This window comes from Zosterops lateralis, assembly GCF_965231275.1.
Source record: "Zosterops lateralis genome assembly, chromosome: 5".
In the NCBI taxonomy this organism is placed as follows: Eukaryota; Metazoa; Chordata; class Aves; order Passeriformes; family Zosteropidae; genus Zosterops; species Zosterops lateralis.
In genome coordinates, this window is record NC_139766.1 from 72,691,073 (window position 1) to 72,708,338 (window position 17,266).

At 43.2% G+C, this 17,266-nt stretch overlaps 1 protein-coding gene across 2 annotated transcripts in view; it reads left to right on the forward strand.

Annotated features, from left to right (window-relative positions):
• The window catches only part of BMP2K (BMP2 inducible kinase), a 136,662-nt gene extending 119,673 nt beyond the window's left edge, over nt 1-16,989 (forward strand). For both annotated transcript variants that reach the window (XM_083861582.1, XM_083861581.1), the window contains 6 exons: nt 487-647; nt 1,251-1,346; nt 2,022-2,203; nt 3,002-3,159; nt 6,130-6,243; nt 15,558-16,989. In XM_083861582.1, coding sequence (XP_083717708.1) covers nt 487-647; nt 1,251-1,346; nt 2,022-2,203; nt 3,002-3,159; nt 6,130-6,243; nt 15,558-16,984 — 2,138 coding nt within the window. In that variant the 3' untranslated portion in view covers nt 16,985-16,989. The remainder of the gene's footprint in view (nt 1-486; nt 648-1,250; nt 1,347-2,021; nt 2,204-3,001; nt 3,160-6,129; nt 6,244-15,557) is intronic.
• The last annotated feature ends 277 nt before the right edge of the window (nt 16,990-17,266 follow it).

The window sequence follows — 17,266 nt, forward strand, 5'->3', positions numbered from 1 at the left end:
TTCATGGGCACTTCAGAATATAAAACACACTGCGAAGCAGAGAAATTTATGGTATTACCTGTCTCTCAAAAGGTGCAAAAGCAATTGAGTGGCAAAATTAATCAGGTGTTCTGTTTAAGGGAGTTTTATGGATGAGCTGATATTTTCCTTAGGGAAAAAAAATTCAAAATCCATTTGTGTTGAATATTGAAAGCTGTATGGTTTGAGATCCTGCAGTGTGTAGCTTAAGTGTTAGTAAAGCATAATTTTGAAACCCAACTTGCTACCATGAGACTGGAGGAAGCTTCCAGCATTTTGCACATAGAAATGGTTCATTTGCAGGCTTGGAATTACTTTTAAGGAAGTCATCTTGGTATCTGCCAGGTGTCCTGGTTGTCAGACTGGGAATAGAAGTTGATAGTGTCAGTTTGAGGTGAAAAACTGCCAGGGAGAGCTCTGACTGAAGGTGAGGGATCTGGTTGTCAGTAGTGTTCCTGTCTGTCACAGGAACCACACGACCGGGGAATGGACAAGACATCTCAGAGTCCCAAGGGACTACCCCACAGCAGCACAGGGTCCTCCAGCAGCTGCAGCAGGGAGATTGGAGACTACAGCAGCTGCACCACTTTCAGCACCAGCCTGCCATGCAGGATGCTTATATCCAGCAGGTACAGTCAGATCTGTTAGACAGGTGTCTGAGACTTGTTGTGTGTGTTAATAACCCTTGGAGTCATGTGCCAGTTCAACACTTCTGCCTGTGCTTTTCCAGCTGAAAGAACTCCTGTCCCTTCTTACTATTTCCTTGTCCCTTCATTGGCTATAATGTTTGTCCTAGAAAGTTGCTTGCCTAGTGCTATGTTCTTGCAGTTTGACCCTGAATTCCATCTTGCTTTGCATCACCACTGTGTGACTTCAAGGTTTTACCCATGTGTAAAGGAGCTTTGGATAAATATTAGGAGTGATTATGGTTATGGGTGATGATGTGCTTGCAGTGAGATGGTTGTATGTGCACCAGAATTGAACTTGTAGTCTGATTTTTTTTATTTGGTTTTGTTTAGAATTGGCTGGGGAGTGGGGTAAGGAAGAAGCTTCCAAACAGAATGATTGAAGTGCAATGACTGAATTGCAAGCTGGTTCTTGATTATATGATGTCTTAATTGAAAAATGCTGTGGGATCATAGATGTGATAGTCAGAAGAAGCATTAATTACAATACCTGCTTATTTCTGAGGAGGCATCGTTACTTTTTAAAGCAATTTTTTGTCTTTCCAGTATCACCAAGCAGTGCACGAGCAGATGGTCCAGCAGCAGCTGTTGCTGCAATCTGTGTACCAGCAGCAAAATGCCCAGTTACAGTATCCTGCCATGGTATGTCACAGGGATGGTACAGTCTTAAAATATGGCCTGTGCTTGTAAATCTCTTGTGTAGATGCAGTAAGAGAAGTGCCTGGTTGGTTGTACTGGGCCGTGGACATGGTAATTAGCGTGCAGTTTGGCATCTAAAATAATATTTACTTGGTGGGAAGCTAATCCAAACTAGTTTAACTGGAGTTGCACTTGTATTAACAATAGGATGGGATCTATCCCAAGTTTCATAAGAAGGTCTGTGCTCATTTGAAACATACTTGGATAATGCTTCCAGCACTAGCCACAGCAGCAAATACATGTTACTCAACAAAGTGACTGAAGATGGTGATGCCCAATTCTTACTTGAAAAGTAATAGAGCTAACTGCCATAGCCTGTTTTTTAAAGATCAGGAGAAACCATCCTGAAATGTTGTATTAAGATTTAAGAATAGAGTATAATGAAAATGCAATTAGCAGTGCTGCAGTAGCATATATTTGGGTTGCAATAATTACAAAAATCTAAGTGGTAATACGCTGGAAAAGAAAAGCAGTCTCACTGACCTGTTGATGTGGTTTCTCTGTGCCCAGGTGTTCTGGAGGGCAGTGGTGGGTGTGGGTGTGTTTGGCTGCAAGAGCAGCACTGATACTTGGCAGAAGAGTTTCAGAGTTCTGGTAACACGGCCCTGATTTCCCCAGGCGCAGCAGTACCAGCAGACTCTCCTGCAGCAGCAGATGCTGGCTCAGCAGCGGGCACAGCAGGTGCAGTCCCCTGAATATATCACTTCTCCACAAGACCTTGCACCAGCCTTAATCTCCTCCCCCAGGTCACTCCCAGTGCATGGTGGAAGAGTGGCAGATCCTCCCTACCCTACAAACAGGTGAGAATTGTGGCTCAGCTGAGCCTGAGGGTTACTCGTGGCTTACATTACTAGTTTTGTGGTCAGCACTGCCAGATCCTTTTCTCAGAAGTTACTTGCTTTGGTAGTAAGAGATTACTTAGAGTTGGACAGTGGGTGTTCGGTGATAAAGGATATTTTGGGAGCAAAGTGAGAATATTTGTTAACACATGAGCCTAGTACAATTTCTTAAAGTATCTGTTTTCCAGTATTTCTTGTTCATAGACTTACTCCAGGAACTGACTGGTAACCACTTCACTTGGGATGGTCAGTAGTCTATGTTGAATGGGGTTATGTGCATCTGAAAGGAGTTATAAACACCCTGTTGAGAGCAGCTTTGTAGTTGGCCTTGATGTACTAGGGCTGCTGACTCCTGTGCTCAGAGGTGCAACTTGAGTACCTAACATGATTTACACCTCAGAAGAAATACGGTCCCTAAACGGTTTTTTTGCTTAATAAAGGGTAATAAACGACCACTTCTGCATTGATTCTCATGAACAACAGTGTATGTAATAAAAAAAATCCCCTTCCTTTCCGATTTAAAAATAAAAAATCCTTACAGATCTCTCCAGTTTCACTGATAATAGAAACTGGGTTATATATTTGTTTAGGTTCCTATTAGGCTTCTTTTAGATTGGCCTTCAGATTTTTTGGGATGAGCTCTTAATGCATGTGTGCTGCATGTGTGTAGGACCTGGCCTTATGAAGTCTCATATTTTGACCCTGATAACCAATCCTGTCATGTTTCACTTTATTTGCTTCCTTGAACTGACTCTGCAGGTCAGGTATTCCTGATGCTGAAGTGATTGCCAATTACCCGAAGCAGAACATCAGTAACCCGCCTGATATGTCAGGCTGGAACCCATTTGGAGAGGACAATTTTTCCAAGTTGACAGAAGAGGAGCTGCTGGACAGAGAGTTTGACCTGCTAAGATCAAGTAAGGGACGCTTGAAGGCTTACTTTGCTTCCCAGTAAATGAGGGCTCTGTGATTGCTCAGCAGTTCCAACACCTGCTTGTCCAAGGACTGTGCAGGCTGTGTACAGAACATTCTTTCTGAGCATTTGAGGGCACAGTTGGGCCTGTCTTCCTTTCCTTTTCCTTTTTGAAAACATATGCAATAGGAACTCGCCATCTGAGACTGGTAGTTACTGGCTCAATTACTGCAGAAATGGTAGTATCATAGCTCTTTTACACTGCTTGTGTCACCTTCGTTGCCAAGAGGCTCTCAACAGCAGAGATATGATGTGAAGGGAAGAGACTTTTGGCTGCTCGCTTTATTCCTTTCCAGCTTCTTTCTTGCACACCAGAGCAGAAGATGGTGTGGGTCTGATATGTCCTTTGAAAATGCTTGAAAGAAATTGATCTATTACATTATGTTAATGTTTTGTACTGTCCTTTTTAAGTGGCTACATGTAAGAGCTGGTTTATTGTACTGACTTGGCAATAGTTGAATAAACTTTTTCCTTGTGAAGTCAGTTATCTTTATGGTTTTTACTTGGAATGACTTTCTGTTTTTAATTGCTGAACACATGCTTGTTAGTTGCTCTTCCTATAACAGGTTTTGTTGAGATCAGATTTATCAGTGGGACTTGGAAGATGTGACAATGTTAAAAAACAGATTGTATATGCTTAGCTGTCTATCAGCAAGTTTCTTGCAATTAAAAGTACAGTAAAGTTGAATTTTGAGTAACTGAAAAAATACTGCCTTCAGTTGAATGTTTTTCCTACTGATGTGTGTTTTACCTGTTAACCCTTTAGGAAAGTGACTGGGTGGGTTCATTTGTGAAACTCTGGTTGTTAGTTTTCCCCTTGTATCCTGTGTGGATCAAATCAAAACTCCTGTTTTTGAGATGGGAATGTAGCCTGCACACATTTTACAGTCAGATGTCTCACTGGCAGCTGGGAAAAATAGCTAATGTACTAGCTGAAATTAGGCATTGCTTCCAAATCCAAGTTAAGGATTCGATTCAGTAGTAGAATTGAATATCTCTAAGCATGCTTCTTCCAAATGCAGCCCTTAGGCTTTTGAAATAATGCACTTGTGAATCTGGAGCAGGTTAGTTTGTACCAAAGGCCAGCACAACACCAGCCACATTCAGAAGCTGTAACTGCTGGACTGCTGGTGGTACTTACCTAAGCTGGATGAGATTGATTTGGTTAAGCCACAAGTTTTGAACAAATGCAAGTTCCAAAGAAGATGATAACCAAGATACATTTTGGGCTCAGCTCTTCAAGGTAATTCAGTGCACAGGAGAGCTGAGTGTGGTAACACACTTGATATGGTGTATCTGAAAAGTAAACTAAACCCAACAGCACAGTCCTGCTCAGTAATAACCAGCATTTGGGATTTCAGTCATGCACGTAGAGAGAATGCAGAAATAACCCCAAATTACTCCCTTGCCAGCAGCAGATGGCAGCCTTGTCTGTATGGATGGGGGCTGCCTTACAGCTGCTCTGAGCTCCTGGGGCTTGGTGTCCCTCAGAGGAGCAGGAGCACTGGTGGTTTGTGTCTGTGTGTGCATGTAGATACACACGTCACAGCCTTCAGAGGCCTTTTAACTTGGCTTTTTCATACAGAGGGTGTTTTGCCAAAGATCATACGACCATACTTGGCAGTGTTAATGCCTTTGCTGCAGTCAAAGCAGAAATAATTATACTTCATGTTGTCTACTGGTACTTTTTCAGACTTGGCTGGAATAATGAGAGTTCAGGAGATTTATTGTAAAATTAAATCTTATACCTATAAAAATTGTCTTTAACTGCGTAAGACTTACTGGAATTTCCTTAGATATGTATTAGTGTTGAAGGCTGATAGATGTAGGTTATCTCCTGTGAGGGAAAAAGGCTGCTGAGTACTAAGTAACTTTTTTGCCACCTAGAGAAAAGAGAATTGCAGATGCAGATTTGATCAGCGCTTTCATTTTTCTGGTACTAAAACCAACTGCTGTCCTGAAGTTTATAACTCACATACAGTGGTGTGTAAGTTTGTGATGCTGACTAGTGTTCAAAACACAAATTCTTTCTTTCTCTTCTCAGAAGCCTATTTGGTATTGTTGATGCCTTATACACAAATTAAAGATGTTTCTAAATCTGGCAAATGCTTTTAAAGCTTACATGTTTATGACAGTAACACCTAAGTAAAGTTACAAAGTCTTTGGTAGAGGATGAAGATATTGCCACAATTTGTCATGTGTTGAAGGGCTTAATGTCAGTGTGTGCAGTGATGGCTACTGCTGGAATGATTAATCACTTGCTTGTAAGAGGGGATCTAATTCCTAGGACAGAATACATTGCTTATACTTGGTATTTTCCTGGTAAAATGATGCTGGTTGCAGTAAAGCATAGTGTGCAATTGGATGGATTTCTGAACTGAGCACCTTTGTGGGGAGCTGTGACACAGAGTGACAGATTGGAGCTCCTGGCTGTTGATGTTTCTCTGTTGGTGTTGCTGTGATCATCAGATGGGCCAGAAGCGACATCCAGTGCTGCATTTCTGACAGCATTGTGAAGAAGTAGATTTCTTAAACAGCTCCTGTAACCACTTAATCATCTGTGCAGAATTGGGAGCCGAGAAACTTAATCTACTTTCTCAGTGGGCAAAAAATCCCAGCCCAGCTTTCATAGCATTGCACAAAGGTTCGGGATCACCTTGGTGCTCCACCAGGGACAGGTGTGGGTGCGGAGCCTCCCAGGCACTCTGGCTGTCTCCTTGAGTAGGAGGGAGCTGCCTAGGCCAGCTCTTGTGCAGGCAAGAGCTGTGCTTCTTATGAGCCTTTGTCAAACCCCTGCCAGAGAAGATATTCCTCCCTCACCCTGAATAGTGCATAGCTTTGCATAGGTGTAAGTCCTGCCATTTTTATTTTATTTTACTTTATTTTTTGTTCTGTTTCATTTTGTTTTTTACAGACAGGCTGGTGGACAGTAGAGCATCTTCAGATAAGAATGTGGAGCCACATGCTGCTCCACAGACAAGTCCTCCTGAAGATCCCTTTGGTTCAGTTCCTTTCATTTCTCAGCAAGGCAAGTTCCATCTGTGACATGATTACTTCGTAGCTGTATGCATACATATCTGTAGGTGTATGTATCTGCTGGACTTTGCACAGCAGTTCAGTGACCAAAGTAATGGCAAAGGGCTCAGCTGCTTCTAACAGCACATGGGTTGAAGGGATGTGTTGGTGTGTTCATTACCTCCAGTTAAAACCACTTGTGCATCCAGCTCCTGGTGCCTGTGGAGCCTTGGGACAGACTGTGTAGGGTGTGGTTTTGCTGGGCCAGTGCAATGGGCCTCACCTGGGCAGAACCCCAAGTGCTTTTGCTGAAGGCAGATTCCTTGCTAAGGCCAAATTTTGCTGCTTCCCTGTAGTCTGCTTCTGACTTGCACTGTTTCTGTAGTTCAGTTGTGCAGCCAAGTGAAGACAGTAAGCTTCTATGCATTTAATGCACATTTTTGGTACAAGTTGACTCAAATAGAAACTTTTTACATTCCCTGTACATGGGGAAGGTGGGCATTCTTTATTGCTTTTCAGTTTAGCTTTAGCTATGTTTACCTTGAATGGAAGCAAAAATAATGTGTTATGTGAGCATTATGAGTGGGAAACTGCATCATCTTGCAACTTAAGCAACAGTTTTAACATTTGGTTGATCAGCACTTTAGCATTCATTTTGGTACATTTCACAAAGTGAAGCTTGTGTGGTGGTTGAATGGTAAAAGGAGCATCAGTCAATTCTGGAGCCACTTGGGTTTTGTTGTGAGTTATTGTGTGATAAAGGTGCCTTAGTATGACTTGTAAAGACTGTTCTTATGGAAGTTCAAAAGCTCAGGTAACATGCCTTAAAATAAAACAGCTGGGGTCAACCTAAGGTAGTATCTGTGTTTTCTTTCACTTCGGTCTTGCATTCTTGGAGATGCTCTGCTAGGGCTGTGAAGCAAATGCTCCACGTGGTGAAGGGTGGACAGGGTAATTCTGTTGTGTTCAGCAAAGCCTTTGATGAAAATCCCTCTACACCCATGGCTGCTCCAGTCCCTAGACCTGAATTCATTCTGCTCGTTTTAGGATTGTGTTCTTAGTTTGTGGTTTTGTTTTGCTCTCTCAGGACAAATATGCTTTCTGTCACCTTGTTCATATTCAGTAGTTCAGTGCCATGTGAAAGCCCTTTAAGTGAAGAAGGGTTTGCCTGGCATCTTCATTCCAGGGGTTGCTTTGACTTATAGGTGAGCCTGAATTCACATGGAAAATGAATAGGAATAGTTTACGCTCAATTTAAGATGGGGACCATCAGGTCTCAGTCTCCTGCCAAGTATTCATATCCTTGTGTCCAGAGGTTATTTTATTGTTTTTATCACCTGAGACCTTGGAAGAACATTTAACTATTGCTGGTTTTTTTAGATGCTTATAATATAGCTTTGGATTGTAACAAATGTCCTCACTGTATTGTATCATGTGCTTTATTTTTGTTACTTGGAATCCAAGCTCTAATTCTTGACATACTAAAATGGAAAAAAAAGGTAGTTGCTTCTCTTAACGGGAGGAAAAATCCCCTGAAATTCAGTCATGAAAAACCAGGCTGTTTGAGACATGTTCAACTGATAGCTATGGCACTGGGGAAAAAAATCGTGCCCTTTTCAATAGCCTTTTTCCCTGTGGACTTATAACTTGGCATTTGAACAAGAGTAAATACTGGCTTGATTTCAAGAAAGGTATTGTTAATTATGTGTTAACTGTGAATTGCACTTAGCAAAAAAATCAGGTACAATAAATCTTTAAATGTCCATATACATCTTTTAAAAGCTGGTTTGTATTCCCCACTAAACTGTTCTTGGTAATGTCTTGAAAAGAGGTGTTGCAAGACAGCTAAGAAAAGGAGAAAGCTGTTGACTTGGACATACTTAATTTCTGTCTGAGGGCTTTCTGGGGCAAACTTGACAAATGTCCCTCCCTAATACTTTGATTTCCAGATATACTTAACACTGTTGTGTGACTGTTCTTTCTGGTTTGTTCCTTGTGATGGTGAAACATGTAACTGAGAAGTAAACCACCTGTGTCCCTTACTCATGGCCTCCAAGATTGCTTGGCCAGTGGAACAGAGGTTTAACACCTAAAATTCAGTTCCAGCATTTGCAAGAAAGACTCTTGGATCTTGTTAAAGCACAAATTTCATTTCCTTATTGTAACATCGGGCCACAATGGGAGGGTGTTAGCACTGTTTGCCCAGGGCTCTGACTACTGAGTTCTGACTTGTTGAATTACAATGAGATGAAATGTTGACCTTATAAACACAGGATCTTTAAATAAAATTGACTTTCTTGAAAAGTGACAGTTCTTACTGAAGTTGTGTTCTGCTGTATCAACCACAGTTCCAGCTCTAAGGTTGGGGTTTTTTCTGCTTGGTTTTCCTTGCTCTGGCATAGGTCTGATGTATAAATTGTGTATGTGGGCTGTGGCTGAGTAGAGTCACCCAGAGGATTCCTCCTGTTTTGGAGGCATAAGGGTTCTCTGCTGAAAGCAGCTCTTCACTCAGTAATTAATTGACTGTCACCTCCTGAGAGAGGGCAGCAAGATGATGAACATCATGTGTCATCTTTCGACTCACCAACATCAAGTGCTGGTAATCCGGCAAAGTAAGTGTCACCAGGTATGTTAACATGTATCTGGGAAGGTGAGGCAAAGGAGCAGCAGAGGCTGGAATTAGAAGCCTTCGATCATCGCTGGAAGAGTGTGGGCTGCTGTGACTTGGGATATCTCCTGTGGAGCTGAGAGTGCACGTCAGGCTGGCACTGCTGCAAGGGTCGCTAGGAGAAGAAATCTGGAACTGGATGGACTGTAGCTGCTTGTCTATTAGACCTTCTGTGCTCATTTTTGTCCCGTGGGAATGAAGAGCCAGCAGCAACAGTTGTGTCCCTTGGCATACACAGAGGGAAAGGGGCGTGAAATGAGCTAACACGTGTTGGGTTCCTCTCAGTCTGGGGAATAGGGAAGCACTGTGGAAGCTGTCGGTGTCTCACCCTTGGTATGTATCCTATTACAAACATTCTCACGAGTAAACTTGCTACACATACTACTTTATGCCTGCATTTTTGTGGAAAACAGTAGTACCCTAAGATCTGAGATGACTGGAAAAGAAACTTGGCGTGGGAAAGAATTCCAGTGCTTGATCTGGTAGAAACAAACCCTACATTGCAAACTCCTTAATGAAAGAGAAAGAAGACAGTGCAATTAAATAGCCAGCAGTGGGGCACTTAGGCATTTCACATGTGGGAAACAGATTTGGTTCTGGAATGCCTGAACTGGATGGTGACAGTGGAAAAAACATCTCCTGTGATCAGCATTTTGGAATGGAAGTTTTTTGATTCAAGTATGTATTAACTAGCTTGTGCTGTAATCCCCTTTGTTATTATCAAGTATTTCAGAAGCTCAGGAAAACACACTGTGTGCTGCTCTTAAATGTAAGAAGGAAATGTCATGAATAGGGTACAGTTGGCTGGTGAGTTGTGCTCAGTGCCTTTGATTATCTTGCATTTATTCACACTAATGATTTGTAGGATGAAGCCAGCCTAGGATGGCCTTTTGCTTCCCTCAGTTTAATACTGTGATTCCCAGAAGAAATACAAGAAGGTAACACTCAAAATTATATGGATGGGCTGTGTGAGAGAAGTGGAGATGTTGGGAAATGTTGCCTGAAACTCTTTCAAGCATTTGGCTTCTGTGGAAGAATCTCCATGAGCTGTCACCTGGCTTAGATCTTGGGATAGGGTTCTGGATCAGGTCATCTTGTTAACAGTTCTGCTGAATGTTGTACAGATCATGCATGCTGTAGCATGTGATCAAGTCACTTGGCTTTTGTAGCCTCCATGGGTAACCCCTTCCGAGCCTCTGCAGGCCTGTTCTCTGTGCAGAGACTGAATAAAAGCAAGTCCAGTTCTGTAGCAGATTCCTTCTGACTCAGCAACGTGGTGGTGTCTTCAAATGGTCACTGCAGGTGTCTGTCTTGGAATAAGAGGGGCTTTGTGGTATGGTGTGTATTGTCCCAGCTGTGTGGATCTTGCAGAAAACCAGCCAGCTGTGTCTGTGTGCCAGACAGCAGTGCTGTGGGGATCATCTGGAGCCTCGTACACATCCCTGAGAATGCCGTGCTGCAGGAGGTGCTGCTGGATGTGCACTGTGTCACAGCAGAAACATGGGATGTCCTGGCAGAAACAGACATGGGGGATGGTTGTTCATTCAGTCATTTTTTGTGTATGGCTTCTAACAGGGTTTCAAACCAATGCAAGTTCTGTACCATGGGTGTGGAGTCCTGGGACCGCTGTGCAGTTTGGGCCTTTGAGACACAGCTTACTAGGACTTAAGAAGAAAATATTAATACCAGACCATAAGAAACAAAAAAGACTTGAGCCACTTTTACAACTTGAAAAATGCTCCTGCCAACAGTTCATGTTTCTTTGGCAGCTGATGTTGATTGTTTAAAAATGCCCAGTGATGTTTAAAGATGCAGTGATCTGGCTGTCAGGTAACTGATAATAAAACATTTCAGGTTTAGGTAACTTGGCAGAGTAAGTTCTTGTCAATATCTGTATTCATTGAAAGCTTTGTTGATGAGTAAAAAGAAGGCTTCTTGGCTGAGGTTTCAGTTATTCATAGTGCTTGCTGAATGGAAGTTCAGGATATTTTCCTGTGTCAAGATAATTTAAAACTTTAGCTATTCTAGATAGCACTTTCTAAGTAACCTGAAATTGTTCACTCATCATAGGTATACATGGTATGTCTGGGCTCTGCCAAGGGTCTGCATTTTCTCTCCATAATGATCTACCACTTTTTTTAAAGTTTTTTCAAATCTTGCAGCAGTCATGGGCACATTGCACTATTTTTTTATATAGCACTTTAATCTCTGGAGTAATTATTAAAAGAATGTCAGCAATAGCTACCAGGCACAAGTGTGGTGTTCTTCCATTTTTGTTCCTTTGGAAAATAAAGTTGATAAGACATGTAAATCCATTACAGTGCTGAGCAGCTGCTGCCCTGGTTGTTGTCAGAGAACTGGTGCAGATTTAGTTGCAGCCTGCTGGTAATCCATGGGCTGACATGTGGCAAATTGTTATGAAATGATGATGGCAGTATGTTCCCAATTCCAAGGGAGCCTAAAGCTCTTATGCCCCACTCTTAGGCTACCCTCACAATACCCTAAAATGAGGAACCAGCAGAAGGCATGTAATTACTGCAGTTGTTAGAGGGAATTCATCCTCTTATAATCTTGTGTCTCGAAAAAGAACATCGGAACAGAAAATTTCCTTGAAGATTGGGATCTTCTTATATGATTAAAGATGTTCCACCTGGCTCACATTTGAGCAAAGAACAATTGTTCCCTACAAGCTACAAACCTGATTAGAAGTGTGGTAATCTGAGCTGCACATTGCAAGCAGATGTTGCAGACCAGTGTGCAGCACTGCTGTATAAATGTGTATCCAAACATCTCTGCAGCAGTGTAGCCTGACAAGAGTGCATGAAATCAACATGACACAACACTTCAGTCTGGAAATCTGTTTGGCCAGAGCATTCAATTGTCATTAAGCAGGGGCTTTTCCCTTTTGGGGGATTGTTTCTGTGTATAGTACTCTTTATTTCATTTCCTAACTTAATTAGCAGTGAAAGAAACAGGGGCAACTGTAGTGTAGAAGACTGAAGTATTTCTATCTTAATTTAAAAAATTATAGTTCTAGGGAGGATATTTTTGTTTCTTCAGTTTGGCTTTGATTCTTGTCTGATGCAGTTTTATCCCTGTTCCTGGGGCTAACCTGAAGCCACTGCAGCTGCAAAGGTGGGTGCAGAGATGGTTCCCTCAAGGTTGGCCAGGTAGGGCTAAAAGTGTGCAAGGTGAGTGTCTTAGAGTAGTTTCTGCTTGGAGCAGGTGGCTAACCTGAAAACACACAGAAGGGTAAAGGAAGATACTTGTTCTTTCTTGACACACTGCAGTGTGAGAGCAGTGATGTGACCATTCTGAAAATACTCCTTGGAGTAAAAATGTTTTCTTCAAACCCACATATTGGGAGCAATTGCTTATCACAATGTCATCTGTTGTGAGCTGCCTGCTTTCCATTGACAGGTGACTGTCAATGTAGGGTCATGAGTGCTGCCTCTGCAACTCTGGTAATAGTGAGCTCTTAGTGGAGGTTTTGAGTTTCTAGTCACTGTTGGGTAATTCCCAGTTTGTACATAAAACCTAGACCCTGGTTTCCTGCTGCAATAAGCAAGTCACATTGGTTAACTGGCAAAGGTCCTGAAGAAGGAAGAGCCTCAGCTGAAGAGCTAGAAATTTGGAAGCCACCTTCAGAAACCACTGCTGAGCTGAGATGCAGTTATTGACTGCTGTGATGGTGTTAGAACGGAAAAACTGGCCTCAGCATTAGGATATTTTGGACCGTGTTTTCTCACATGAAGGGACAGATGTTTACAAATCCACACCCTAAGCTTCCCTTTCCTGTTTGCTTTTCCACATTCCTGCCAGCACTAAGGCTGGTGTGTGCTATATCCAGTGTGCTGTGGCATTGCCCTCAGTAGAGCAAGAGCCCACAGAAATGACCGGGGCCAGGACAGACTGCCACGGGCAAAGTAAAAATCAACACGTACATCAAACTTTCAGTATTCTTGCTAGCTGTTCAAGCACTTCCCCTGTGTCTGCCTCTGTCAGCCAGGAAGGTGCTCAGCATTTCCTTGAAGTGTGGTTCAGAGTTCCAAGTACATGGGGAAAACACCTGGCTTCTGGGTTGTTGTGGATGCATGTCTCCAAGCAAGAGATGAATTGTTCCTGGCTTCATCTGAGTTCCTCTGAAGATTGTACTTGTTAGACTGAAGAGAGGAAACCTTAGGGTAAAAAGGCTGGGTTGTCTTGGTGCCTGATTCCCAAGATCATTTGTATTGCCAGCAAGAATCACAATTCTGAACAACAGGTGGGTCTGTTGGGATACTGGAGCAGCCGGGGTGCCAGTGCATGGAGTGCGTGGTGGGAAACGTCCTCCTTGCTGTCCCATCTGTCTGGAGGGGTCTGAGGCTGAGAGCTGCACCTCCTGTGCCTCAGACAGCCTCTTAAGCAGCTCAGCTGCTCTTGGTAGAGGTTGAGTGTTCTGTCTCCTCACTACCTTTTACAGTTTGTTTTCTAGGGACTCTGACTATAGCAGTACTTAACAAGTAATATTTAAACCTTTTGGGAAGTCAGGTATATTAGATAACACCATGATTCAGTTCTTCCTTGAAAAAAAATTGCTTTATTAGTTGTTTACTGTGTGTTGAGATTAAGTGCAAAGGTCTAACCATTTTGTGGGACTGTAAACTCTTGTGAATATGGGAATAGAAAAAAGGTTTTGGGCCTTTTGTTGTGTGAGTGATGTTAAAATATCTAACCTAGAAGTAGTCCCTTTTTCTTTTAAATCTATTTGCATTTATGCTAACATTAGTGTTCCAGTAAATATTGGAAACAGCAGGATTTGGAGGCTGGGGGGTTATATAGCGCAATGTGAAGGCTGTACCTTTGGGAAATCTAAAGTAAGCAGCAGAATAATCCAGATTCTAATTTAGTGGGTAAAGCAAATATGTAGCATTTAAAATTACAGTAGATAAGAAGCAGTCTGACACCAGAAGGCAAGAAGAAACAGCTCAAAATCCTAATCACCTGATGTTTTTAGTCATTCTGGTTATCTTGTTTTTAAATCCTTACATAAATTGTATTGCTGCTGAATTTTTGTTATTTTAAGTGTAACTGCAAAGGAGTGAGGGAGCTGATGGATGAGAAAATCGCCGTTAATTCCCTTTAAAATTGGAAGAAATGGCTCTTGTAAACTGGAGCATAGAAAGAAAAGAATCTGACTTGGCCTGGAAGTTGCATGCTTGTTTCCTTGTGAAAGAAGAAATTAGCTGAGAAAATATTTTATATGTTGCAAGAACAAGAGTTATGAGCTGGATTCTGGCTGAAGATTACTTTTGGAGAAATAGTGGATGTATATAGCCATCCCTAGCTTTTTCAATCCTTTGAACACATGGAAAGGGTTAAATGTCAGTGTTTGTGTAACAAAGCCCTAAGTGGAAGACATCAATTTTGTTTTTGTGAGGTCAGTGGTCCAGTGCAATGCTGTGGGTAGAGTTCTCTAGTAACTGCTTGAACAGGAGCATCCCTGGCCCCAGCTGGTGTCAGGTGCTGGAGATGTGAGAAGCTCATCCCCAGTGCCAGAATGCCTGTGACAGCCTCTCTGGGCTGAGTGGCACACAGGCTTTGGGCAATGGCTCTGTGCCTGCCAGGAGGTGAATTCTCGCTGCTATTGCTGGTGTTACATGTAACATTATGCACCCTATCTGTGGCCAAGAGGATATTTCAATGGAAAATGTGCTTTTTCCAGTGGAGATTTGAGTATTTTGATTTTCCTCCTGGTCCTTCTCTTCTTGTAGAAATCCAAGTCAGTTACACTCCTGAAAACATCACCCACATCACGGGGCTCTGACACAGGGAGAAACTGGAATTGCTTAGTGATGAGAGAGGTACCAGTGCCACTGTGCAGCCTCCCCTGCTCTGGGGAGTGGTGCCAGTGCTACTGTGCAGCCTCCCATCCTCTGCCTGCTCTTGCCATCTCTTTTTTTGTACTGCTGCAAATTTTTTACTGCTTCCAGTGTTCCCAAAGCAGCTACACCACAAAAGACTCATCAGTGAATTGTTCTTTCAGTTCTAGTTGTCAGTGAATAGTGGGGATAAAGCTGGCAGAGGAAAACGAGTAGGTAAATTTCCTTGCTATAGAGAAATTGAGCTGACAGGTTTAGACACAAAGCAGAAAGCATTGCTCTCAAACTTGAGGAAAAGCAGGAGCTGTTGTGCCTCAGTTGCTGCAGAAGTTAGAAGGAGCTGTTCTCGTGACTAGAGGATTGTTTGTCAGAGCAGACTATCAAAGCAGAAGCACATCAAAAAATAGTTTGTCTGCTTAAAAAAATATAATATAGAAAATGAAAGTGTTTAAATTCTGCTGCCTTCTATTTTCCTGGAGAAGACTGGCTGTATAATGATGGGGTTTGAAAAGCTATCTCTAGAGATCAGCCGTGTCCATTAGCCCTTCTGTATGTCCCCTAAATAATAGTACTGTATTTCCAGACACCTTCTGCTTTAGAAATAAAGCTGGCAGCTCTGTCTGTTGATTATCTCAGTGTTGTTTAAAATGTCAGATCTGATTTTTAGCTCACTTCCCTCCCTAAGTACAGGATATATGTTTACATCATCTCATGGGATGTGTAGCTGTGGAGTGTCTGGAGTAAGTTTTGCTGTTGTATGTTTTAAGTTCTCATTTGCTTTTTTCTTTGGACCTGCAGGTTCCCCTGGAAAACAAGTGGATAATTCAGCCAGCAATCAAGGAAATAACTTGGGGACTCCAACAAAGGCTGGAAAAGTGAGCCATGCTTTTAGAGATCCCCGGGCAGGGAGGAAAACTGCAGAGGGACATGTCACAAAATGTGAGGAGTCAGAGAGTGATTTTGAATCTGATCCTCCTTCTTCCAAGAGCAGTGAGGAAGAAGAAGAACAGGAGGATGAGGAAGTCTTGCATGGAGAGAATGGAGACTTCAATGATGACAATGATACAGAACCAGAGAACTTAGGCCACCGACCTCTCCTCATGGATTCTGAAGAAGAGGTGGAAGAAGAGGAGGAAGAAAAGCAGAGCTCTGATTCTGATTGTGACCAAAGCAAGCAAAAATGTGTGGAAGGGCTCCTGAGCACTCGGTTCAGAGATGGTACAGGCAGCAGTGAAATCACAGAGCACAGTTCAGTGCCTGTGTCCTCGCCTGAGGTGCCAAGCACTCTGATCAACTCTGGCCAAGCATTTGATATGTTTGGAGCTGTGCCCTTTTTCACTCTGCAGCCTCAGGCAAGAGAGAAGATAGACAAAAATGTTTCTTCTCAGGTGGCTTTTCCCAACCTAAGCCAAGAGCAGGATGACTTTGATGTTTTCATAAAAGCTCCTTTCAGCAAAAAGGTGCCCCAGCAAGATGGGCAGGGGCCAGGGATGGAGCCTCTGCTCTCCCTCACCTCTCCGCGGGGTGTGGATATCTTTGGTTGCACTCCATTTCAGCCATCCCTTCTCCCCAATTCTGCTGGGAGTAGAGAGGACCTGTTTGGGCTGGTTCCCTTTGAGGAGATCACAGGGAGCCAGCAGCATCAGAAGGTGAAGCAGCAGCGGAACCTGCAGAAACTGTCTTCCCGCCAGAGGCGCATGAAGCAGGAGGTGTCCAAGAACAATGGAAAGCGCCATCACGGCACCCCTACCACCACAAAGAAGGGGCTGAAGCCCAGCTACCGCACCCCGGAGCGTGCCCGCCGGCACAGGAAGGCCGGCCGCAGGGACTCCCAGAGCAGCAATGAGTTCCTGACCATCTCGGACTCCAAGGAGAACATCAGCATGGCCTTGTCTGACAGCAAGGATCGAGCCAACCCTCTACAGACAGACGAGACTCTACTGGATCCTTTCGGAGCCAAACCCTTCCACCCGCCGAACCTGATGCGCCATGCCCAGCACCAGGGCTTTGGGGACAGCCATGGGGACCATGGTGCAGTAGTTGTGGCAGGCAGGCCGAGGCACTGCTCCTTGCATGGGGCTGTTCACGGTGGGGATGGGCTAAAAACAGATGACTTTGGTGCGGTGCCCTTCACAGAGCTGGTCATGCAGAGCGCACAGAGCCAACCACAGCAGGCACTGGAGTTAGATCCCTTTGGAGCAGCTCCGTTCCCTTCTAAACAGTAGAGGCTTCCAATGGGTTCCCTCCACTCCACCTCTCCAAGTCCCTTAATAAAGATTTAGTGGAGTAAGTTATGTGGTTAAAATGCCAGGGGCCTGGGTTGTACAGCTTGTTCAGGTTGAGGAGGCAGTGGCCTGCGTGTGTGATGGAATTGCAAATAATGGCTAATTCTGATTTGGGTCTTTTTGAGAAAAAAAAAATAAAATCAGGAATGTTGTTTCCTTATGGCAGATAGTTCCTGGAATGAAATGAAGAATTGGATATGAATCCCTGTTATTGACTTGGGG